The 23,994-nt window shown below is 52.8% G+C and overlaps 1 protein-coding gene across 2 annotated transcripts in view; it reads right to left on the bottom strand.

Annotated features, from left to right (window-relative positions):
• Positions 1 to 23,994, bottom strand: part of MPRIP (myosin phosphatase Rho interacting protein) — an 80,411-nt gene that overhangs the window by 8,986 nt on the left and 47,431 nt on the right. Inside the window, exons 8-16 of one of the 2 annotated variants that reach the window (XM_086622594.1) lie at positions 21,756 to 21,897; positions 21,119 to 21,235; positions 18,584 to 18,640; positions 16,527 to 16,595; positions 16,212 to 16,301; positions 15,672 to 15,781; positions 10,776 to 11,358; positions 9,750 to 9,866; positions 2,871 to 6,740 (exon numbers count right to left, since the gene is read on the bottom strand). In XM_086622594.1, coding sequence (XP_086478720.1) covers positions 2,871 to 6,740; positions 9,750 to 9,866; positions 10,776 to 11,358; positions 15,672 to 15,781; positions 16,212 to 16,301; positions 16,527 to 16,595; positions 18,584 to 18,640; positions 21,119 to 21,235; positions 21,756 to 21,897 — 5,155 coding nt within the window. The remainder of the gene's footprint in view (positions 1 to 2,870; positions 6,741 to 9,749; positions 9,867 to 10,775; positions 11,359 to 15,671; positions 15,782 to 16,211; positions 16,302 to 16,526; positions 16,596 to 18,583; positions 18,641 to 21,118; positions 21,236 to 21,755; positions 21,898 to 23,994) is intronic. The other variant, XM_086622595.1, reaches the window with a different exon arrangement.

The following is a 23,994-nucleotide window of genomic DNA, read 5'->3' as shown; positions in this document are numbered from 1 at the left end:
AAGGTCCATCCTGGGGATCTTCTCCCTCCCCAGGCATGGAGGAGCTGGCTGTGGATGGACCTCACGAGATCAGAGCTTGTCTTGTCAGCTTGAGCCCTGACAGCTCTGGTGAAAGGGAAGGACAGGGTGGGTCTGGGGTCAGACCCAATTGGGGAATGCAAATATATGTTAAAACCAACAAAAAAAGCACCTGCTGGGCCCCTTCTGCTCTCTTTTTGCAAGGTCTGATTTTATGCAGCCACCTCTGGGGTGGAAAGGAAACAACCTGTGACAACAACATGACCTTAATTCCCAGCTGAGTATCGCTTCAAATGCCACAGGGGCAATTATTTGCTAAGACTGAACAACTAGGAGTGACTTTAGGCCAGGACTTGGCAGCAGCGCTCTGGGGATTCAGGAGTCACCAGCCCTGAGATCTCAAATTCCAGCCTGGTCCTGCCCCAGGCACAGATCTCACTCCTCTGCTACGGGACAAAGGCAAAAAGCCTGTTTCCAGTTCAGCCTGGCTGTCCTGCCGTGCGCACTGGGATCCTGGACAGACACACCGCTGCAGGACAGAGGCAGGACAGCAAAGCCACGGGCAGGCTCCAGCCACGAGCTGGAAAGGGGAACACGCCACAGATGTGGTGCCTGAGCCCCATCAGACATCTGGGGGCAACCCTGGTGCCAAGCACCGCACCAGGCTTTTCTCCCTCTTCATGTTCCAGGCTGGCTTTATTTCCCGATTTCAATGGATTTCTTCCCCATTCACACTCTGTTTTTCCAAGGGAAGCAAAAACCATCACATACAGAGCCACCGGGACTCCGTGGGAAATGCGAAGGGGACAATTTCACTGCCCCAGTGACAAAAGTGCTCACGACAGTCCAACACCCACTGCCCTACACTAACGTTCATTCTTCAGCATCGCTTCATTGCCAAACGCTCTGGAATCTCCGCCACCCTCATTCCCAATTTTCAGCTCTGGTGCTTTTACTCCTCCCCTTTAGGTTTGAATCCTGAGGCATTTGTCATTTTCTCAGCCTTTTTTTTAAAACTTTTTTTGAAACTCGTAACTCAGTGCCAGAACCTGCCTGGACTTGGCTGACTCGGGAGGGGCATGGAAGCAGCCTTGCAGGATTCTTCGTTACACCTCTAACGTCGGAGGAAAATGCTCCTCCTACGGAGGTGAATGCTCCTCCATAGGTCTGGCTGGAGACTGAGTGTTTAATGTATCGTAAATGCATTGCTGTGAGTATTTAATGACGTATTGTAAATGCATTGCTATAAATCCAGGACATTGGAACACATGGTACAAACCAGTATCTCGTGTTCCTGATGTTACATCCCCCATCGGGTTCAGGAGAGCAGAATCGAGCACGTTTTAACCTGTAAAGCGGACAGGTCTGCAATCGCCTGGTTACCTTCTAACCAAGGGGGGGTTTTATTTTGCTGCCTGTCCCTCTGCTGCCTACAGAGGTGCAGAGAGAGGCTGGTTCACTCTGCTCTCCCGCACTGCTATGCCCGAAGATGCCACTTGCCTTCCCGTCAGGTTAACTGCAAGTTTTGGCAGAGCAAAGCTGGAAACACAGGTGGGAGGTCGGGTTCGTTGCTTGCTGTTATTTTTCAGCCTCTGTTTTGATTCTGGCTTTTTTTGCTTCTTCCAAAGCAAGAACATCCTCTGGTCCAATTGACCCAGTTTGGTGCCTGGACAAGGCGCTATCCATGTGTCTTGCTGACCTGAGTGGGGGGTTCAAGAAGGGTTTTTCCTTCCCAAGGGTTATGATGGAGATGACAGCGTTCAGCGAACACCATCGCACCACTCCCAGCTCCCCAGCAGCTCTCCCATCCTGATTCACCCATAACGGGATGCAGCAGAACTACTGCCCCCCCCAGGCTAAAACCAGATTTTAGCTGGAGCTGAGCCACGCTTTAACCCCAGCCCAAACGTGTGCCGAGAATCTCGTGGCTGGAAGCAAGCTCTCCCACGTTTTTGCTGACTCTGAAGAACACCTGCTCCATGAAAGCCTCACTGGCACGGCCTCTACGCGCAGCTGGCATCCCTGCCCGTTCACCCTGGCAGCCTCTCTTGGCACTGGCCAGAGTCCTCTACTGCCCTAAAACCCCCTTCTAACAGGGAATGCTCTCCGATCAAAAGCAGAAACCCAAACCCAAGAGGTATTTTTTCAGATGCTGTACCATCTCAGGCTACAGCCTGACCGGTGCAGCAATCCGAACGATGGCATTTCGTTATCAGTGGGGCTTTTTCTGCACCTAATCCGGGTTTCCCTTAACTGTGCACTGTTTGTTGTGGAAAGAATCGCTGGTGGGCACCATCAGGGTGGTTCCCCTCACAGCCTCGTGTAGAGGAGCTTGGCTTCACTACAGAACTTGGCGTCTGTTCGCAGCTACTCTCCCCAGGAACATATATTTTGGGAGCGTTAAGTTTCCATTTCATGTTATGTTTTTGAGGGCTACAGGGACAGACGGGAGATTGGATCAGACTGGGAAAGACAGAGTTGAGGAATGCTTTTAAAGGGAAGTCACCAACAAAATGTAAGCCTTGGGTACGAGGAGAAAGACTATGGTCTTCAGACTGAAGGAGAACGTGAAGTTAACCAGCTACTTCGAACCTCTCCCTCCCTCTACACACCAAGACCAGCTCCCATAAACAACCCTCCCACTCAGCCCAAGCCCCCAGCAATGCATTTAGAATACCCCAGCATGGAGAAGAGGGAACTGCCACGCTTTCCAGAGGTCTTTCTAATATTTTGGGGCTTCCTTTGGCGTGCTGGCTCTTTCAGGAGACACCCCTGGGTTCACCAAGCGAACCCCGGGACCCAACGCACCCTCCCACACGCTCCGCAGCAGAAAGCGTTAAACATATCGAGACCTTTAAGTTTTCAAAGTCTTTCTGGTATTTTTCCCTCAAGGTGGACGCGTTCCCCTCCAGGTGTTTGTTCTCCAGCTCATCCCTCATGACGTTCATCTGGGCCTCCAGCTCCTGTATGCGCTCCCTCAGGCCGTGCATGGAATCCGGGTCGCTGCCGGGGTCCTGCCCGGTGCCACCCGCCTCACCGGCCACCCAGGCAGCCCCACCGTCCGCGCCTGCCATGGGGGACGCCTCTGGGTGCTGCCTCTGGTACTCATCCAGGGTCTCCTGCAGGCGCTGCAGGTTCTGGCCATAGTGCTCCTGCAAAGCCTGCAGCTCCTCGCCATGGATGACCTGCAGCTCCTTGATCTTGGCCTGGAACTTGTCCTCCAGCATTTGCATCTGCTCCAGGTGATACCGCTCCATGTTCTGCTTGTCACGGACGATGGCATCCAGCTGGTTGAGGCCCTCCGTCCTCTCGGCCTTCAGAGCATCTTCTGTCCTGTTTAGTTGCTCTATCACGTTTCGAATCTCCTCCTCGTACCGTCCCTGCAATTCACTCAAGTTCTTGCTGTGTTTATGCTCTTCTTCCTCCAAGAGCCTTCGCTGACCGTCAAGCTGGGACACCTTTGCTTTGAGATCGGCATTCTCTCGTTCAAGCATGGCGATCACCTCGCCGTACTCGCCCTGCTGCTTTCTGAGCAAGTCTTCATACTCGTCCCGCAGGAGAGAGACCGTCTTCACGCGCTCTTGGCAGAGCACATCCATGCTCTGCAAGGACTCCTTGTAGGACTTCAGCTCTCTCTCGTACTCCAGTCGGACTTTGCAAGCCGCGTAACAAACCTGAGCCTGAACAATTGCATCTTGGACTAACAAAGAGGAATACTGTTCAAGGTCTCCCATGCACGAATGATATGAAAGACTCTGAGATATCTTCAGGAGCTTCTGACGATCTCCCATCGCCTCCTCAGGAGGCAGAGAGAGTAAGGCAACGGATATTTCCTTCAGAACATTTGATTTGTCCTTTAGTTGTTGGGCGAGATCTTCCTGAATGGAAACCAGAGCTTCACTACTTCGGTCTGGCAGGCTGCCCATCTCCTCTGCTTTGGCCAGTTCCTGACATGGCACCATCTGGAGATGGCTGCCATCCCAGGAGATCTGGGCTCTTTCTGAAGCATCTTTTTGAATTTCGAGTGCTTCAGAAATCTGGTGCATAACTCTGTCAAAATCAGGAGTCCTGTAGGCTTTGATGATCTCCTCCAACATGCATTTATGCTGCTGGAGAGCTGTTTTGGTATTATGGAGGTCTTCTTCAATTGTTTTTAATCTCTGATGAAAAGATTCTCTCATTTTCTGTGCGACAAACCCAAGTTCTGCCTTGATCAACGTCGCATCTGCTACCGCACTGAGAAAACACGGAGAAAAGCCCAAACCTGTTGTTTCTGTTTTGCCCTCGGCTTCTTCTTCTCTGGTGCTCAAGTGCACTCTCAGCTCCTCCACCTGGCTCCAAAACTCCCCTTCCAGCAGCAGCTTCTTAGATAGGACGCCTGCCAAGTCAACTGCTGTATGAGAAACGTTTGCTGGCTCCAACAAAACCACTTCAGCCGTTCCCTGGATCTCTCTCAGAAGCTGAGATATCTCAGTGCTCGTGTTCTTCAGAGACTCCGCTATTTGGTTGATGAGAGAGGCCTCAAATGCCACTCTCTCCGAAAGCCATCTCAGCTGCCCGCTGTCAAACACTTCTGCTTGCTGCTCCTTGGAGACGTGCTCCTCTTCTCCCAAAAAACCTCCTTCCGGAGTGGGGCTTTCCGCGATAAGGCTGTCACTCTGCTGATACTCCGACGGGCCTGGCGCCCCTCTCAAGGCTTGGATTGCGTTCGATAAGGTCGTTTCCATGCTGGACAGAGTCACGAGGAACAAATCACCCTCTTTTTCCTTGTCTGATTTGGGCAAAGATCTTAGTTGCTCCCTGCACTTCTCCAAGCAAGTCAGCGCTTGATCATTTTTCATTTGGAAACCTCCCAGCTCGCTAACGTGATTTTCTATGAGCTTGAACTTCTCCTGCCTCTCACTCTCAAGCTGTGAGATCAAAGCACTGACTTGGGATAAGCTGGTCTGAAGTTGCTCCTGCAGCTGAGACTCTGTGCTGGCCCACTGATGGTGGAGAGCGATGAGCGTCTCCTGATTATGGCCATGCTGGCTTTCGAGCTTCATCGTTACATCTTTGAGTTTTTCCTCTGTTATATAAAGTTTGGTTTCCAGGGAATGGATGATTGAGAGATAGGTCTCAGAGTCACTTGTCCCTGAAGATGGGTAACCAAGAGCTGGCTCTGATGACATGCTTTCTTCAGACAGTGATCTGTCTTGGCTCGTGTCTGAAGAGGTACTGCTTGTCCAGTTTTTCTCTGACCCATCCGGATGGATGTATTTTTGGCACTGGATGCTCGAGAAACGGATTCTTTGCCTCTTGGCCCCCATGATTCCTACATCAGGCTTTGCTAAGGCTTTCTGAACTAACTCTTGGTCCTGGAGCTCCACAGCTTTGGACGGGGATCCAAATTCCTCTGCTTGCCTCTGGCTGGTCTCAAGAACCTCCTCTTCCTCCTCCTCCTTCAGTGCGTAAGTCAGAGCTGGGAGGACATCCTGAGTTTGCAGAGGCTGCCCTAGTTGGGATGGATGACTTTCATCAGCCTCAAGATTGGGGCCAAGGTCTTCTGCCTCCTCAGCACACAGACCTGTGCCCACACTAGATAATTTCTTTAAAGCCTCCTCCTTGGCCTTTAGCTTTATTTTAGCCTCCTCTAAACTGCTATCTAAAGCAACCATTTTAACCAAAGCCTCGCTGAGATCTTGATCTTTCTTCTCCACAATTCTCAAGTGCATTTCCTTAACATGTCTCAGCTCTTCTTCTTTTTCTTTCAGCACCTTCTGCACACCCTGGAACTGATCTGACATCTCCTCCAACGACTGTTCCAGATTGTGGTAGTTGGCCTCTTCCATTTTCAATTTTGCTTGCAGCTTTGCCACTTCGTTATCTGACTCGGCCACCTGATTCATGAGCTCGTGGAACCGACATTTGATCTGATCTCTCTCTCTTTCGAGCTCCTTGATGTGCTCTGCGAGTTTCTGGACGCTGGCCTCCTTCATCACCAGCTGCTCCTCCAGCTGGTGGACAAGCTCGCTGCCTTCGAACTTTGCGCTCAGCTTTTCCTTCTGCAGAATCTCCATTTGCTGCTCGGTATTTTGCAGCTGGTTCTCATACTCATTGGCCTTATCCTCCACCTCCTTCAGACTCCGTATTAAAACCTGCTTTTCCCTCTCGCAGCTCTCCAGCAAAGCCTCGTAATTCCTCTGCAGCTTCTCCTCCATGAGGATTCGCGCTTGCTCGCTAGCGTTCAGCTGCCCGCTCAGGTCCGCAATCCTGTCTTGGAGCCTCTGCACCTCCTTCTGATGGTCCCTCTGCAAAGCTTGCTGCATCTCCAGGTCCCGTAGCTCCTGGGTTTTCTCCAGGAGCAAAGCCTCCGCGCTCTTCAGCTTCTGCTCGCTGGCCTTCAGCTGGGAGCTGAGCGCAGCCTCGCCGTGCTGCCACTCCTCCAGCTGCTCTTTGGCCTTCTCCTTTTCGCTCCTCAGGTCGCTCTTGAGCTTGGCTAGGGTCTGCTCCTTGATGGAGAGCTCGGCCGCCGCGTTGCTGAGCCTCGCCTGCAGGCTCTGAATCTCAGCTTCGTGGTGCCGGATCACGTCCTTGGCCTCGGCGTAGCTGCGCTTCAGCGACTGAATCTGCTGATTGATCAGCTCTTGACGCTGGCATTGGGCTTCCAGCTCGCTTTGGAGGTCTTGGTTGACTTTGTGGAGCCTCTGCCAGGCACCTGATGGCGAGGCGGCCACCTCGGTCTTAAAAAAATTGATTAAATACTAGATTAGTAACACTCTTGGCTCTCCCTCCTGAGTGTCACACCTCTGGCCAGACAGGCCACGGAAAAGCTCCTCGCAGCGATTTGGCTGCTAGCCACATGCTCCAATTGGGATGATTTGTTCTTGGCACAATTTGTTTGTTTTAACCAACTTTTTTTTTTTCTTTTTTTTTTTGCAACAACTGCTTTCCAGTTACAGAAAACACGGACCACAACATCAAAACAGCCGTACAGTTAACAAGCTAAAAGGAAAACAAAATAAAACAAAATCAAACAGAACCAAAAAAACAATGAAAAAGAAACACCGGCAGTAAAACAGAGACGGATAGACGAGAGAAAAAACGGGAAGGGTGAGAAGGAGGAGGGGATGGGAACAGGTCGAGAAGAAAGCAACTGCTTTTTTTAGCGTGTTTGTTCGTTTTGTCGCGAAACAAAAAGTGCACAGTTCAGGTAACACAGTCCTACTGACCAAAAGCGACAACGGAAAGTGAGGTGACAAAAAATGACATCACATCCCACCCAAACGCAGGGAGACAGGACAGCCGGCGTGGCGATGTCATTTCTGTGACTGCCAAACAGGGCTTAGTGGCTGCTCATCGCGTTAAAGGGATGTTGTTAACGCTAAAGTTTAAGACTAGGGAGGATCTAATTTCTCTACCTGCAAAAAAAAAAAAACCAACAAAACCCAAACTCAAAACAACAAAGGACAAAATAAAAAGCCCGACAAGTGAAGGGAGGGAAAAGGTGTGATGAGAATGTAAAATAAAAGGAACCAACCTTTGTGAGATTCAAACCAAAGCAATGTAGCATGCAAAGAGAAAACTCGAGAGAGAGAGTCATGCAAAAGGCGACAGAAATTATGTATCTTTTAAAAAAAATACACAGACAGGAAGAGGCGAGAGAAGCACAGCGTTAAGCCTAGGAATTTGGCCTGCCTTGCTGTACTCTGGTTGCTGATAAGGAAAGCCCACAGATGTGACACTCAGTTATGTTAAGTTAAATCTCATGCTTTATACCAAAAACATGCAAGAATATCCGCCCGGGACAGGTTAGTACGTGACCCCTCCCGCCCACCGTGACCAGAGCCGGGGGACATCTCCGATCCGTTTGCGAGGAGCAGGAGCTCCTGCCATTAATCCCAGTAGGGTTCCCCGTCCCGAGGAAGCTCAGAGCGAGAGAGGAGTTACATGAGGCCAGAGAGGCTTCGGTGCACGGCACATGCATCAGGTGGGGCATCTCGGCAGCTGCCTTACGAAACGTGCAGTGTCTTTTATGTCGGGGCAGTGCTTGGGGGTCCGTATGGGGCTGGTCGTGCTGCCAAGGAGGGGCTGGTGCCCCCCAGGCAGCTCAGGAGGGGTGGACTGGCAGCAGTCAGGCTCCTCCATCGTCCCTCCTCATAGACAACGTAGGAACCTCTCCAAAATCAGGCATGATGGAAGTGGGGGGCACACGAAATTCAGATGGTCCATCCAAAAAAACAAAAGGTTGTGATGTTTGCCCGCTGTCTGGGGCTGCAGAAACCCCCCCAGTGATTTCAGTCCCTTCACCCCAACAGGGTTTGATGGGGTTACTCCCTTCTGCTGCAGGACTTTAATCCTTCTGCTCCCAGGGAAACAAAAGGGAAATCCCCACGACAACTAGAATGAGAGCAGGCAAAAGCCTCCAACTCTTCCAAAAACCCTCTCCAACTTCTAGCTCAAAGTCTGGGTCACTTCTTACTGCCGTGATGATTTGCTCAGCCCTTCTGCAGACCTTCCCCCTCTTGCCCTCTCCTCCTCATATTGAGGCTCTATGGCCAACTTCAACATGGCCAACCTGATGGTGGATTCAGCATCCAGCTTTTAGCTCCATTCCCTGATTGTTCCGGGCTCCAGGCAAAGGGAGGTCGGATGTCTTTGCCCAAGGGAAGGGGGAGTCAGTTACTCTTCCAACACTGCCAAGTGAAAATGGAACTCCTCTGAGCAAGCACTGCTAGCTCAGGGGCTCCAGAAATAAATGCATTAGTAACTCCTCCAAGGAGAACACCGGCAAGGAAGGCAAGATGCTTCCCTGCCCGGGCTGGCCCCACTGCCTGGGCAACTTCTTCAGGGGGAATTTCTCCCATGAGAAATAAGGACATAAGGTTCAGTGCTGACACTGCGTTTGCTGTCACAGGAGGACAGCCACTTTGACCCATCAGTTTGGTCAAGGAGATCTGAGCAGGTCAAAATGCTGCCCCTGCACAAAACGGGACTATGGACCCATGAGAGCAGCCAGAAGCTGCCCCGCAGGTGTCTTGGCTGCTCCGGGCACAGATGCTCCCAGAAGACGGGCTGGAAAAGGTCCGCTTTGTTTGGAGGAGGAAAGGCTTCCCAAGAGACTCTCCCATCTTTTTTGCCAGAACCCCTGAACCACACTTCTAGGCTTTGCTGAGGAAAAGCATCTTGTAACAGAAGAAACCACCAAAGTGATTCAAGACAACAAGTCGTCCTGGTGCAAATCCCACTCTGGCTGGGGGTAACAAGATCTGGAGATATGCCTGCGTGTGCTGTGTTTGCCTGTGTAAATGCCACACAAAATACCCAGCCAGGAGAAAATGCTGGGTTACAAGATGCTTAGAAAGCCTTGCGTGCACCCCACTGCCCAAGGGGAACACCTGGGGCATGGGAAGAGAGAAATAGCTGTTGCACAGGCAAACACAGCACAGGATGGATCACAGGTGGACTTCGCTGAGGTCCCATCTGTCTACCACGGCTGTTTTGTTTTCCCTCGGGGAAAACCAGTCGGTAATGCTATCTTCTGTCTACTGCATCCCCGATGACAGGTTTTGTTAAGCAGATGATCCTAGTAAGGCTACAGAATCGGCAATATTTGCAAGAAATGGAGCCCACTCAGTGGTGCACATCTCTGCATCAACCAGGATGCCTCCAGGAGCACCCTGGTCTGAAGCCCACCCAGGTCCTCCATTGGGCACAGAGGAAGGATTCCTCTCTCCTCCTCGCTCTCTTACCTGCAACACGTAGCCCTCCCGGGCGCTCTGCTCCCGGCCCAGTGCCACTTTCAGCTGGTCCTGCAGGTGCCGGTTCTGCTCCAGGAGCTCCAGGGCCTCCTTCTGCTTCTGCTCGAGCTGGAGGGACACGAAGAGAGACAGCGTCCAGGGAGTGGGCAGGGGGTCAGCCGTAAGGAGCAAGTGGCTCAGAGGGGACGTAATGTAGAAAGAACGGGGCTTTTGATGGCACCGCCGCTTTGCTCTGCTCTGGATTTCATTTTGCCAGGCAAAATCCCTCCCCCTTGAAAGAACTAAGTTACGCAGTAATTTAAGTCGCAAAGCTCACTGCAGCAAAGGGCGAACGGCACCAGCTCGTGCCAGGCATGACCCAGGAAAATCCCAGCCCGGTTCAGATCGGCGATACTCCTGGTTACTCCACGCCTGCACCCCTTTCATTCCTGCTAATACACCTTAATCCCAACTAACAACAACCTTTGTTGTCCCAGGCGTGGACCTCTTCCAAGTCAGCTGAGTCTCCACCTTTCTTTTCCTAGAATCCTAAGATCGCTTGATGTAGGCTCCACAAAAAGGGAACCTTTGTGGTGTGTGCTGCAAATTCAAGCCAGTTTACCCTTTTGTGGACATAACTGCAGATACAAATTTCTACGGCTGCAGAGGCACATGGAATTACGAGCTTGAATTTAGAGCCTGGTTAATACACATCAGTTGTACCTGTCTCAGCAGAGGCAGGCTGGCTACCAACCAACAAAAGTGTAGGCTGTGTTAAATGGGAGGGGGGAACAAAATACCACCCTTGCAGGAACAGCCGTTACTGCAGCCGTGGAATACAAAAGCTGCTGGCAAAGCCATACGGAAATGGACACGGATCTGTGCCCTGCCAGGTCCCCAGGGGACCTTAGAGCATCCCCACTCATTGCTATTACAAAGCAGGAATAAATGCAGCTTTTTCAAGCCTTCTTCAGGCTTCCTACAGTTCCTGCGGTGGCCTGAAGGCTGTTTCAGCAGGCAGCCTGCACCCCACTTTACCTCCTTCTCCAGCAGTGTGGTCAAGTGCTGCTCCCTCAGCCCCTCATCCCGGTCCTCAGCGTGGGCGAGGTGCAGGGGCGCGATGGGGATCTGCTTCTCCTCCCGCAGCGGGGTGGTCTCCACCTGGTGCCAGCGCTGCTCAATCTCCACGTGGACGTTCTGCGGTTTGATGTCCGCTGGGACAGGCAGGATCCGGTCCACCTCCATCCTCAGCGCCTCTTCCGACCCTGCCCCGTCCACGGCATCGATCATCTCGAAGCGCTTGCGCCGCTCCTCCCGCCGCCGGGCCCGCTCTCGCTCCAGCTCTCCCAGGTCGGCATCAGTGGCAGTGGCATCCCTGGGGAAGGCGGCAGAGCTGCTCTTGGAGGAGTCTGCGTTTGCACGCTCCTGCGCCAGGGCTTGCTGGATCGGCCGAAATTCAGCCCAGTCAAAGGTCTTGGACCGCCCTTCCCGCCGGCGCTCCCGGGCACGGCTCCGCTTCTGCTCCGGGTCCAGCTCAGCTTGCTCCGCATCCGGCTTCTCGCTCGGCTTTGGACCAGGCTCGAAGGAAGAACTTGTTTTGCTTTTCTCTTCTGGCAGGGAACTGCGAGAACAGAGAGAAGATAAAGGAAAGAGTCACTGGGTGTTTGAGACCGCCGGGCGCTCCCACGCATGCCTTGAAGAGCCGGGTGGAAAGGGGCTGCTGGAAGCCCAAGCCAATGCCACGTGGGTGCCCCCCTGCCCCTCCATCTCCTGTCGCCTCTCGGGCGCAGGAGCCGCCACTGCCCTTCCCCGGGGTCGTGCTGGTGTGCAAAGCCTCGGTGCAAGCGGCCCTGGCTGCTCCTGGGCACCCCGGAGAGCGGCCGATCCCGACCTCGCTCCGCCTTGACAGCCACCTCGGGGCCGGCAACCACGACCCAGCAGCAGTCCACGGCCGAGGCAGCGGCCCTCAACCATCCTGCCAGGTGGGCAATAGGCTTCAAAAGCTCCTCCGGTGCCCGCCGGCCGGCTCGCCACCCGCCTCCCCGGCTGCGGGGCTCCATGCACACACGCCGGTCACCGCAGCCATAGTCACGTGCTTGCGGGGAGGATGCCACCAGTCCCACCAAGGTCAGTTTGGCTTCAGAGCTATGGGGCAGAGAAGCGCAGAGCAGCTCCCAGAGGTCTTGGGTAACAGGGGGAAGGTTTTCCTCGAGCTTGGCGAAGTCGGGGTGTTAATGGGCTGAAAACTTCTCTGTGCCACTATCTGCACTGAAGGCACAGATCTCCCCCAGGGAAACCAGCCTCGCAGGGAACACGGGCAGCAAGGAGAGCAAAAGTTATTCAACATACCATGGAAGTCACTGAAAATGCCGATTTCTCAAGCAAGGAAGGATTTTTAGTGCTGAGTTACGAGGGTGGTGGGTTGAGAGGAGAGACATACTCGTCAAGCAGGGAAAGTTAAGAGGGGAAGGCAACACCGTTTCCAACCTACGGATCGTCTATAATGCAGTATTAGCTTGTTAAACGTAGACATGCCAGCTTTGTAACATGCAGATTGAAATTAAAAAAGAAAATAGTGGCACGCTAGGTTTGCAGAGGGAGCCCGTCCCGAGGGAGCGGCAGGCGTTTGCTGAACCCTCTTTGCTACGAGAAGCCCCAGAGATGCCCCCCGAGGCGCAGCCCTGCTGCCCACGCTGCCTCCTGCCTCTCCACACTTCCAGCACAACCACAGCATCCCCCAGCTCCAGCCTCCAGTGCAGCCTCGACAAGCTTTTTAGAAGGGCGCAGAGCTGGAAAACAGCTCCCCAGGCCCTTCGTGGCAGGCAAACCACCGCTAACGGGGCTCTGACCCACGGGACCGCATGCAGCGAGGCTGCCGTGACCGGGAGGGAGCAGCAGCGGCACGGCTTCTCTTCCCGCCTCGGGATTGCACCCCAGCTCCTGCAGCCAACACCCTGATGTATGAGCATGTGCCCAAAACAAAGAGAGAAGCTGAAGGGATGATTCTGCGTGGGTCCAGGGCTAGTATCTTCCGATGCACTTCCACCCACACTCCAACCACAGGCTCAGGAGAGCTGGGTTTCAGGGAACTCTGGCAGCTGCGGGCTAAAAGCAGCTCGGAGATAATTCCTTCTTCAGCTCTGTCACTCGCAGTTAGTAAAATAAACCCAAAAGGCACCCTGATGAAATCTCCTTGCTCCTCAACCATTAGAAGATAGTGCACGGCTCCAAAGCCAGGTGCTCAATCTGGAGTCCGTTAGTGATTACAGCTGCATTTTAAATAAGTAAAGAGGGGATGAGATGGAGTCTTAAAATGGAGAAGAGCGCTAGGAAAAAAAGGGGGTCCTGAGGCCCCTTGGACGCTGTTGAGACACAGAAATGATGCTGCTCTAAATACCACGTGGAAGAATCTCAGCATTTCTAGAAGTGACATCTCTCGTGAGCTCATTTCTCCTCTGCCGCTTTCCAAAGGGCGTGGGATGTGTGTCATGGAGCGGAGGGACGGCCACTGGGAACTGAGCGAAGAAGAGACTCAGAAGACCAACCCCAAGTTTCTTGTTTCATCTCCCACAAGTGCCCCACGGCTATTAATTCTGCTCAAGTATTTTGCCTGTCCTCCATCCCAGGCAAATTAATTCATGTTACATGGGAGGGGGAGTGTCTTTGCCTTGAAATGGTATTTACAGGACAAAACAAGAAGGTGGGTTCTTTTCGATACGGGTGGCTGTGGGAGCAGTGCAAGCTGTGAGCCGAGCGTGCTGCCGCAGCGTGCGACCAGCAAACGGAGGCTGCAGGGAACTGGGGGGGCACTGGGGAACTCAGCCTCACCGGGGCTGGGAGCTGAAGAAGGACCCAGCACTGAAGCGGTCACCTTCTTTCCTGTGGGTGTTTTATATCTGCATGGTCATCGTTAGCAGAGTGTAATTAGTGCAGATTGCAGGGCACTGCTGAGGGCAGCACCTCTACCCACTCCCCGGATGCTGACACTCACAGCAATATAAACAGTAATTAGGACTTGAGTAACCAAGAAAATGGGTGTTTGGCTCGGTGGAGACATGGCAGCGAGCCAACGAGCTGCGGCAGGGGGCTGCAGGAGCGCGTGGAGCCCGACCAGCCCTGGGGACGAGGTGAACACTGCTGCCCTCCCGGCACAGCCGAGCAGCCAGACTGATGTCCCTCTCACATCCTGGCTGCGCTGGGCAGACATGTGCCATCTCTCCATCACGAGCCTTTGGCAGTCTGTCCTTGGGCTTTCCAGCAGCCCCGAAGCCAGGCAGGACGGGCTGGGACACCCCACGCACGCAAAAGGGCTTGCGAGCAGGCAGCGGGTGAACACACCGTGAACAGCCCTTCAGCTCACAGCGACAACTTCTCAGCAACGTGACTAAACCCACACCAGAGTCCACCCCATCCGAAACCAGCTCGGTGGAAAATGAAAGAAGTGCATCCATAAACTCCTTTTCCCCAGCTCAGGATTGAGATTCCCAGTCTATTTGTGCAGCGTAACAAGTTACGGCCCAACTGGTACCCGTGCTTGGACCCTCTCACTGGGGTAAACCAAGCCAAACCACTTTGCGTGGGCTCGGAGCAGATGCAGAGCACAGGAGCACCGTGCGGCAGTAACCTGTTAGGCTATAAGTATATCCGGCTCTTTAAAGGCAGAGAGGTCCCCTCAAATTTCCTTGGTCTTCATCTTCATAGCTAGTCACATCGGAAGATACCAGTGTGGGGAAATCAAGTGTCAAGACCAGGTTGCTTCTTCCCTTCTCTGTGGCTTTTATTTAAAGGAAAAAATAAAAATAAAAAAAGGAGGAAAAAAAGAAAAGAAAGAAAAATAAATGGAAACTGCAGGACTTCCCATCCGAGGTGCAGAAAAGGAGGAGCATGCAGTGAATCACGAGATATACAAACCACAAAATGTTAATACAGGAGAGAACACAGTTTTCCAACCTGGGCTTCAGCACGGATAGTTTCAAAGAGAAGTTTTTCCTGGGATTGCATGGAAATCAAACATACACAGGAGTGAGGAGTGAGGTGGCTTCCCCGAGACCCCCGCGAGATCCACCAGAGCTCGGGCAGGGCTGGAGAACGGTGGCCAAGTGCCAAGCGGGATGGGGAAGGAGAAGCTGGAGCATCTCCAGGTCAACAGCACCAGGTGAGAAGAGCCATTCCGTCAATGCAGGGACAAACCTGGCAAAAACCTGCTCGTTGAAGCTACGGTAAGGACAGGTAGACGGAGTTAATGGTGCGGCCGTGTCCACGAAGCCTGTAAGAGGTGGCCCGTAGGAGCGTGGCTGGCACGGTTAGCTGTGAGGAGGTCAAACACCCTTTACCCGCAGCCGCAAGCGCTCACAGAAGGTACCCTGTGAAGGGGGGCGGGGGGGGTCCCTTCCTCTGGCACTGAGGACAGGAGGAGATGTGAGCATAAGGGGAAGGAGCTGCGGCAGCTATCTGGAAAATCAAAAGAGGAGGGAAGACGATTTGCTGGCCAGAGTTTAAAATACATGAGAGCCAAACAGCTTCTAAATTGAACCCGGGGCTCGTGCTGCCGTGACCCGCAGAGGGGACGGGCAGCTCGTGCTGAACAGTAGCCAGAGGAAAGGGGGAACCCACCACAACTGAATCCAAGTGGTTGCACAATACCTGGTGGGAATCCAGAGGAGCCTTGATATAGGAACAGTATTTCATATTCCTACGCACAAATTAAAGCCACATTTTCAACCCTCTTTGAAATCTGCACGCGTCAGAGTAACTCAGCCCATCAGAATCCCCACAAAGCGTATCCGAATTAAGCCCAGAGAGAGGGATGTGAGAAAGAGCCGCAGCTTCCAGGAACGGACAGGCTCCGAAAGAGGAAAGAAAGGGGACGAGGGAAGAGTTACTCCTGCGCAGCAAACCAGACAACTGCAGGGGCTGCTAAACGCCCCCCTTTACCTTGTTACGTCGGGAGCAGTGGTGGGGCGAACGTGCTTCATGATGGTCTGGATCCAGTTGCGGCGAATGCCCGACGTCATGGCGGAGAGGGTGAACTCCCCTTCCTTCGTCTAGGGAGAGAGGAGGACGGGCTCAGAGCGGCTGATTGCCCCTGCTGGCACCTTCCTGTCCCTCCCAACACCACCCTGCACCCAGGAGCACCCAGCACCAGGGTACCCCTCACCAGCTGCACAGAGGTGACATCCAGCCCCTCCATCCCCCAGCACACTCATGGTGGGAATTAGCATTTCTCAGCCATCAGGTTGATGTTGCCATAGCTGAGACAAAACCTTCTCTTCGCCCTCCATTTTTTGTGAACCAAAAAACCATCTTCCAAACCCAATGCCAGAGCTCTCCAGGGGATGCAGGGTGGCCTCTCTTAGGTGTCTGGGCAGATGTTTCCCTTGCCACGAATGAGCATCCCCAAGCAGTGGCACAGTGTGAGCCGCCCCATCGGCTGTCCTGCAGCCAGACTCTTCCTCATTCCCACATTTTCCTTACGTGGATCTGGAAGCCGTAGTTTCGCTGAACCGGGTACTCGGTAACATCGTAGCACGTGGATAAATCGATTTCTCCATCCAGGTCAGCTGCCTGGAGAGGGAAGAGGTAAAACAAGCCATAATGTTTTGCAACCTCAAAGCTCAGTGGGCTCACGGGGAAGCACCAGCAGGTCCTTGAGATGCACAAAGCCCTGAAGAGCGATGCTCCAGGACCTCGGCATCTGGGAAGACAACCTGTCCAGAGTCAGTTTGGGAGCACCTGGAGCTCCCCTGGGTGCAGGATGATGGGTTGAACATCGACGGGGAAGACACTTACCTCCTCCGCCACCGAATCCCGGTAGTATCTCAGGCTCTGGTCGGTCAGCACAAACCAGTGCTTCTTCCACTAGAAAACAACCAAGACGGGGCAGTTACAATCCTGCTCCCTCCCTGCCAGCGGAGCCCGGGCAGCTCCTCACTCACAGGTCACCCAGCAGAGACATCCCACAGGGAGGCAGCTTGCAGCCTCTCCTCTCCCAGCTCTGCACCCGGCTTTGCCGAGAGGCTTGCCGGCGGGAAGGAGAGATCTGAACAGGCAGCAGTGCAATGGACACCATGACGGTTTGCATCACCAGGACCCAAATTTCCCCAGTGCCAACGCACCAGCACCAACCCTGTCTGTAATGGTGAAATGACTGCTGGAGCCACGGGGGCTGTCAGCCTTCCCATTAGCTCCAAGACAACGGAGCAAGTGCAGCTTTTAGTGGCTGTACTTAAAGCCTTGGAGGGACCTTTTTCCCCCAAAAAAAAAAGGCAGTAAAACATTCATGTTATATCTGCAGTACCTAAAAACGGAGTTGAAGCTTGTTCCTGGCCCTTGTTCTACACAAATATGCCTTCTGCACGCTCCCAGCGAGGCACAGGCTCATCCAAGGCAGCTTTCAGTACCTACAGATGTGTCCTCAGCCCCAGTGCTCGCAGCTGCAGGCGAGTTGCACTCATTTTCCCTCGACAGGTTGATTAGGAGGGAAAGAAATCCAGGGAATGGGCATTTACAAACAGCCACGGGCACCCACGCCGCATCGGCATCAGTGCCCGTCTCTAAGGCTGCAATAGAGCAGCACGTCCCACATCCCTACGGGAACGGACAGGAGGAAAGTGGCAGCGGCTGCTTCCCTCAGTGACAACTTAGTGGCTTTTATTTATTTCTTGGCCTCTCCATTTCCCTGGCGCTTGGGAGACTTTATCTGAGCCTCATTACTGACGCCAAAGAGGTTGCTGGGTCACAGGGGAGATGAGACTAATGGAGAACGGGAACACGAAACCAGTGCTGCTATCCAAGCTACCCCGGCTCCCTAGAAACCCAGGACATGATATCCAGCTGTGGGGCTTTGAAACCTCCCCAGGACAGAGCACCAGCTATTCCCGCTCCAAGACAAACACCATCTGCACAGGGCTCACACACAGTCACTGCTGCCTGGCTCCAGAGCTGCACCGATTCCCTATAGCTGCTCTGCCCGAGCACCTACATCTGGTTTCTCCCGTCTGGAGCACAGCCCAACACTGATCTATGCTGCAAGGACATCAGGACTTCATCAGCGCTGAGAGCAGCCCCACGTGCAGCCTGCACAGCTGGGACACTGGAATGAGTGTCAGCTGCCAGAAACCGCAACTGACAGTGGCATCGAAGATCAATGCAAAGGGCAGAGCCTTCCTGGATTGAGACCAGCCCTGAGGAGAAGGACTTGGGGGTGTTGGTTGATGAGAAGCTCAACATGAGCCAGCAATGTGCGCTGGCATCCAAAGCAGCGTGGGCAGCAGGTCGAGGGAGGGGATTTTGCCCCTGTGCTCTGCTCTCATGAGATCCCCCTGCAGCGCTGCGTTCAGCTCTAGGACCAACATCAGAAGGACATGGAGCTGTTGGAGCGGGTCCAGAGGAGGCCACAAAAATGATTCAAGGGCTGGAGCACCTCTGCTATGGAGACAGGCTGAGAGAGTTGGGGCTGTTCAGCCTGGAGAAGAGAAGGCTCCAGGGAGGCTTCCAGCAGCCTTCCAGTACCTAAAGGGGCTACAAGAAAGCTGGAGAGGGGCTTTTGACAAGGGCGTGTAGTGATAAGACAAGGGGCAATGGCTTTACACTGAAGGGGGGGAGATTTAGATTAGATCTAAGGAAGAAATTTTTCACTCAGGGTGGTGAGGCACTGGAACAGGTTGCCCAGAGAAGTTGTGGCTGCCCCATCCCTGGAAGTGTTCAAGGCCAGATTGGATGGGGCTTCCAGCAACCTAATCTAGTGGAAAGTGTCCCTGCCCATGGCAGGGGGGTTGGAACTGGATGATCTTGAAGGTCCCTTCCAACCCAAACCATTTCATGATTCCATGATTCCCCAGACTCACCTGCCCGTCCTCGTACTGCTTTGTTAACCAGCCCTTCTTGAAATTCAGCAGGTCGGGCTGCAAGAAAGGAGAGAGGCGATCAGAGGGGAGGGTGGGAGCGTCTGCACTCAGCAGACAACAGCAGCAGCTTGATAAAACACAGTGTGGCAATAAAAGAGACCAGTAACAGTTAAATGGGATCATTGTACTGCGTGGAGCTAAACATTTGCTCCCTGGATGAAGAGACTCCCACTGTATGGTTTATCCAGGCTCTCCCTTTCCTAGCGTTTCTTTTGTAATTTCCTACTGCCTCACCAGCGTTACAGAGGAAGGAGAAGCAAGGAATTAGCAAGTCTGCAGGCAGTTTTGTCCCTCTATTATTCATTACGAAAGAAAAACTATGTGCTATTGATGCAAGGCTTCAGGGTTCAAAACAATGCTGAGTTCCCAAGGCTGGAAATACATGGAAACCCATCACTGCACCACTCCAACCACACCTGCTCCTTCCTCCAAAGCGGGTGCGTTGGGATGTTGAAGCTCTGAGAAAAGCAACCAAGGCAGCGTGGGATAACTCCCGCCAGCCCTTCCTCCCAGCCCTGCCCGTGCATGGGGAAGGATGTGGTGGAAATGCTTTTGCTCCCTTGAGGCTGAGCCCCTCCAGCTGCTCCACGTGCTGCAGAGTGGAGGAGGAAAGGACAGCGGTGTGTGAAATGCAGCTGTAGTGTCCAAAACGGGCTATAGCACATGGAGCAATGGAAAACTGGGGTCTGGAAGCCTCTTCAATCAAACCTATGATGTGGGGTGGCACATCTCACCTTTGAGTGCTCCCACGGTGGTGGGAACCCAGCCCCGCTCCGCAAAAACACAAGGGAAAGTGAATGCCACCTTGCCCTTCCCGAATCCCGATAAACCGCCGCGTCCCACCAGAACCTGCTGACGAGGCAGCAACAAGCCACAGACAAACTATAGAGAAAACTACATTTGCAACGCCGACACCCACCCCTGAAGTGGGGTATGCGAGCCAGGCATCCTAAGCTCAGCCCTAATTCACCCTGAGAGCGCCATACTATCACCTGCCTCCTTCTCCTCTGCTCAAACGCAGGTGGGATCATGCTTCCAGGATCTGGGTCCTGTTTAAGCTCCTTCTTGTACAATAGGAGAGTGTCGAGCAAAGGATCTACATTTTGGATCAAAAATAACCGGCTCCCAACCATGCACTTTGCAAAGAAGGAAAACAGAAGGACTGCAAGTGTTACAGTTGCTCACAGGCTTGTTACTTATCAACTGGGAAGAAGGACAGGGCAAGAATCTGCTCCAAAAGCAGATAAATCCCTCCTTAGCAGCATTAATACTACTTTACTACACTTCTTAGTTTCCTTAAAATGTAAGCAAAGGTGTAGAAGCAGCCAGAGAGGAAAGATGCTGCTGAGCAGTACATGCACATGTTTCAGACTGGGCTGCAGTGAGACACTCCAGAAGCACCTGGAGCGGGAAGGTTTCTCCTGCAGGTCCCGCTCCTCCATGGAAACCCCTTCACTTTTCTCCGAGTGCTCGGGCAGGCAGGGGAGCACAGGCTTTGCCTGAAGCTGCAAAGCTGCTGAAGCATGAAAAGTTTGGGATCAGCTGCCGCTGAAGGGTGTAGACATTAGAAACCAAATCCAGAAGAAGTGCAAGCCCCAGCTCTGCTACAACCCACCGAGCCCAAGGGGATGAACTCTCCCTCGGCTTTTATCCTGATGGATAACCGATCTGACCTGACACAGTGAACCTGACGGGCAGGGGAAGAGTCCTGCAATCATGGTTGCAACCCAGCAGGCGTGCAGGTTTTTCTTATGTTGCTACTTTTATAGCAGGAGTGGCACAATAAAAGCGTATTTCATGCAAGGAAAAGTTTTGCTTCCCACGGCCTGCAAGATTTTCTTGCCTTCATTGAAGACAATGCCCACCACCACTTCATGTGCGCTTCTTGCACCTTTTTATTACCACCAAGAATTTAAAAATCACTCCTGTGGCTGTACAAGTCTACATGAAAAACTACTCCAGAAATGCTAAGCTACTGCGTTTTTCTGAGAAGTCCTTGAATGGAAGCTGTCCATCCACGAAGAACGCAGCTCGTGTTTACAATGGCTGTGTAATCTTTTCGAGAGATTAGCCAGTGTATTTATTTTGTTCCGACAGAAGGGTGGTGAGTGAGAGGAGCGCACTCTGTGTTTGTTCTGTACTGTTTGCCTCCAGGTCTGGTGAGCATTTGGAATATGCAAAGGGAGGGAAGCTCAGGAGGGCAGGTTCAGCCCTTCCTCGCAGCCTTTGTCCCACTGACACCCACTTGCAACTCATCACGGACGCATCGTCAGAAAGCCAGGACACGCGTCAGCTCTCCTTAACGTGCCAAGTGTGAGGCCAAGTCACCAAAACCTGCTCCAAATCTGAGTGTATCCTACGTCCTACGTGCTGGCTATGGGGAAAGCAGCAGACAGCCCGGTTTTCACCAGACCTGCCCAGGAAGGACCTCTCACGTCCTGCCTCAAGGCAGAGGACACGGCCCTGGTGGCTCACCGTCATAGAGGACTCTGTGGACCTTCTGTCCAGCGACTTTGCCCGGCGATGCGGGGACAGAGGAGACGCAGACACATCCAGGATGGAGCCCACAGCGGCACCTTCGCAAGTGAAGTCCTGTGTAAACAGCGTTAGCCCAGATCAGCGCAGAAACTAGGACAGCGAGTCCCACTCTCTTGGCTCGTGGCATAAAAATCCACGTATTTAAGGGGCATCTCAGGCTCAGAACAAATGTCATTTCACTGGCAACACATTTTTTTGGGCCTCTCAGGCATTAATTTGTTCCCAATATATCCAGACACAACTGGGACTCTGAAGACGGCCTGTTTCTTTTGTTACTTCACCCCATCCTGATGTGTCCTGCTGTGCCAGATCTGAAGTTTCCCTCTTTCAATTTTGGAGGAAGGAGAAAAGACAGCCTGATTTTCCACTCTGATCTGCAGCTGGACAAAGGCAGCGGAGCAGCAAGCGGCAAAGCTGCACGGACTGAGCACACGCAGCGGTTCGGCTCCTGCACGAGCCTGCCTGTGGCTCCGGATCCCCTGCTCCGCTCAGGGACAAACCCGATATCCCGGGCTGCCAGATCCCAGGTGCCATCCTCCAAACCCCACCACGAGACCTCGGCTGAGCAGCTTACTCGTTTCCGTGGGAAAACCCTCTTCTCGCTCCTGCCCTGCCGCGTCTCGCTGGAAAGAGCAGCACCAGCCGACGCGTTCGTTTCCATGTGCTCCGCGTTCTCAATATCCAACGCTTCAAATTTTTCAATGACTTGGGATCGCCTGGAAAACAGAGAGAAAGGGGAAACCAGAGCCGGTTTAAACACAAGGACAGCAACTGAGCTGTACAATTCCACAAATGTAGGGCTGCGGGATCGCTCGACCCCGCGTTCATGCACACCTGGCCCGTGGGCCCTGCTTCTCTGCAAGCTCCAGCGTGCACAAACCCAGGGCAAAACACCCCGATCTGACACGCACCATTTGACCTGCAGCCAAAGTGGGGAAAAACCTCACGCTACTCAGCGTATCTTCTTAAATATCTAGGAAAAGCTTGCAAAACCAGCAATTACCTTTTATTTGTAAATTTGACGGCTCTTTGAGAAGCAGGGATTATTGAGCAGTCTTGGCTGAAGCTTTGCCTTTACACCCTAGCACTGCAGCTATCGATGGCCCCCCAGGCCACAGAGCAGAGACACATCAAACTGAGCCAGGGTGCAGAGGGAACGGGTGGCTATGGGTCACCCTGCATGTTCACTGCAATAAATATCCTGTGAAAACTCAGCCCCACGCATGTCACTTCCATGGGATTGCACTGAGTGAGGAGTGTCCATAGATGCTTCCAGACAACAGAGCTGTCTCAAGGGTGCATCAGCTGAAGAGGCATGAGGAGATGAGGAACACCCTGTGCAGGCACAGCAGGGCATCCCCTGCAAAACCCTGGGGCTCTACCTTCCTCTTCAAACTGGTCTGCGAATCTGGTATGGACAGCGGGGAGCACAACTTGGGCTCTTGGACCTCGCCTCAGTGGCCTATCACACCGGGCCACACATGCCTCTGAGGACGGAGGAGGACTATGAAGAAATGTGGATGGAGCAAGAGCCAACCCTGGACCAAACCCAAATGGGATGCTCCTAAGAATGAGCAAACAACAGGCCTTTGCAGGTGGAATTAAAAGCGCCGTTTCAGCACGAAAAGCTGCTCATTGACCCACAGGAGAGGAAATACTGGAATTTTCAAAGGATCTGCTGGTGTTGAAGTTTGCCTGCCTGGGGGTTCGGGCAAGTATCAACCTCAGGTCTTTAATCACAGCCTGGGAACGTGGAGCAATAACCCACCACCAACACACACGCCAGCTGAGCTCCACGTTGTGAGGTTTAAAGCTCCATTTCAAACCTCCCCAAAAAGCTCAATCTGGGTGGGTTTTTGACACAAAATTTGGAACCACGCGTGCTGCATCTAAACTCAGGGCTACTTGCTCTGTGTGAACCTCTAATGTGCATGAAAATCACAACGGCAACCACATGAGGGGAAACAGGTTATCCAAAAAAACCATTTTTTAACACTTTCCACAAAAAGGAACAGCAGGTTAAGGGCTCAAAAACCATGAGATGTTCAGTTTTCAACCAACATTTGCACCAAATTCCATCAATGAGACAAATAGTCTGAGCACATCACATCCCCCGGCGGGCTGGGGGCTCCCCCCAACCGCTGCTCAGAGCCAGGCTGCCAGGACCGGGCACTGATGCCCACAACCAAAGAGGAAAGGACAAAATCAGTAGGGAAGACTCTGCTTTGTAAATTCAAATGTCTCTGATGTTTTTACAGGACATCTGTTCAGCCTCTGCTGCCTCCCAGTTTGCAGACTGGGAGTGGGCAGATCCCAGGCTCGTGCAGAGCTCCCAGTCCCCTGGGATGTTCTGCTCACAAGATGTCTGTTCACATAAACCAGCCCGCAGAGCATAAATCCACGTTCTCCGTTCACAGATAGGCAGGGAACTGTTTTGGAGTCACAATTTTTTAACCCTTTTACACTGGCCCAGCCTTCTCCGAGTCTCAGTTTAGGAGGGAGTAAGAGGTTCCATCAATTTATATTATCTGAGCCCTATCGGGTGAAGGCCTGAAGAAAAACAAATCAGGAGAAAAAAAAAACAAACCAAAACAAAACCAAAAAACATAAAATCAAAAGCAGGTTGATTTCTCATGAAAGGGGCGGCACCACCAGGTTGTTCTACGGCTTGAGATTGAGATGAGATGGTAGCGAAGCAGGCGAAGTAAAGGCGGACACGTCACACAGCAACACAGCAGGAGAAGGTGGAGAGCAACAAGACCTGGAAGAAAACAAGGCTGGAAAATGAATGAACAGAAGAGGAAATTATATAT

This window comes from Tauraco erythrolophus, chromosome 17 (genome assembly GCF_009769465.1).
Source record: "Tauraco erythrolophus isolate bTauEry1 chromosome 17, bTauEry1.pri, whole genome shotgun sequence".
In the NCBI taxonomy this organism is placed as follows: Eukaryota; Metazoa; Chordata; class Aves; order Musophagiformes; family Musophagidae; genus Tauraco; species Tauraco erythrolophus.
This window is presented reverse-complemented; position numbering and strand designations above follow the sequence as displayed.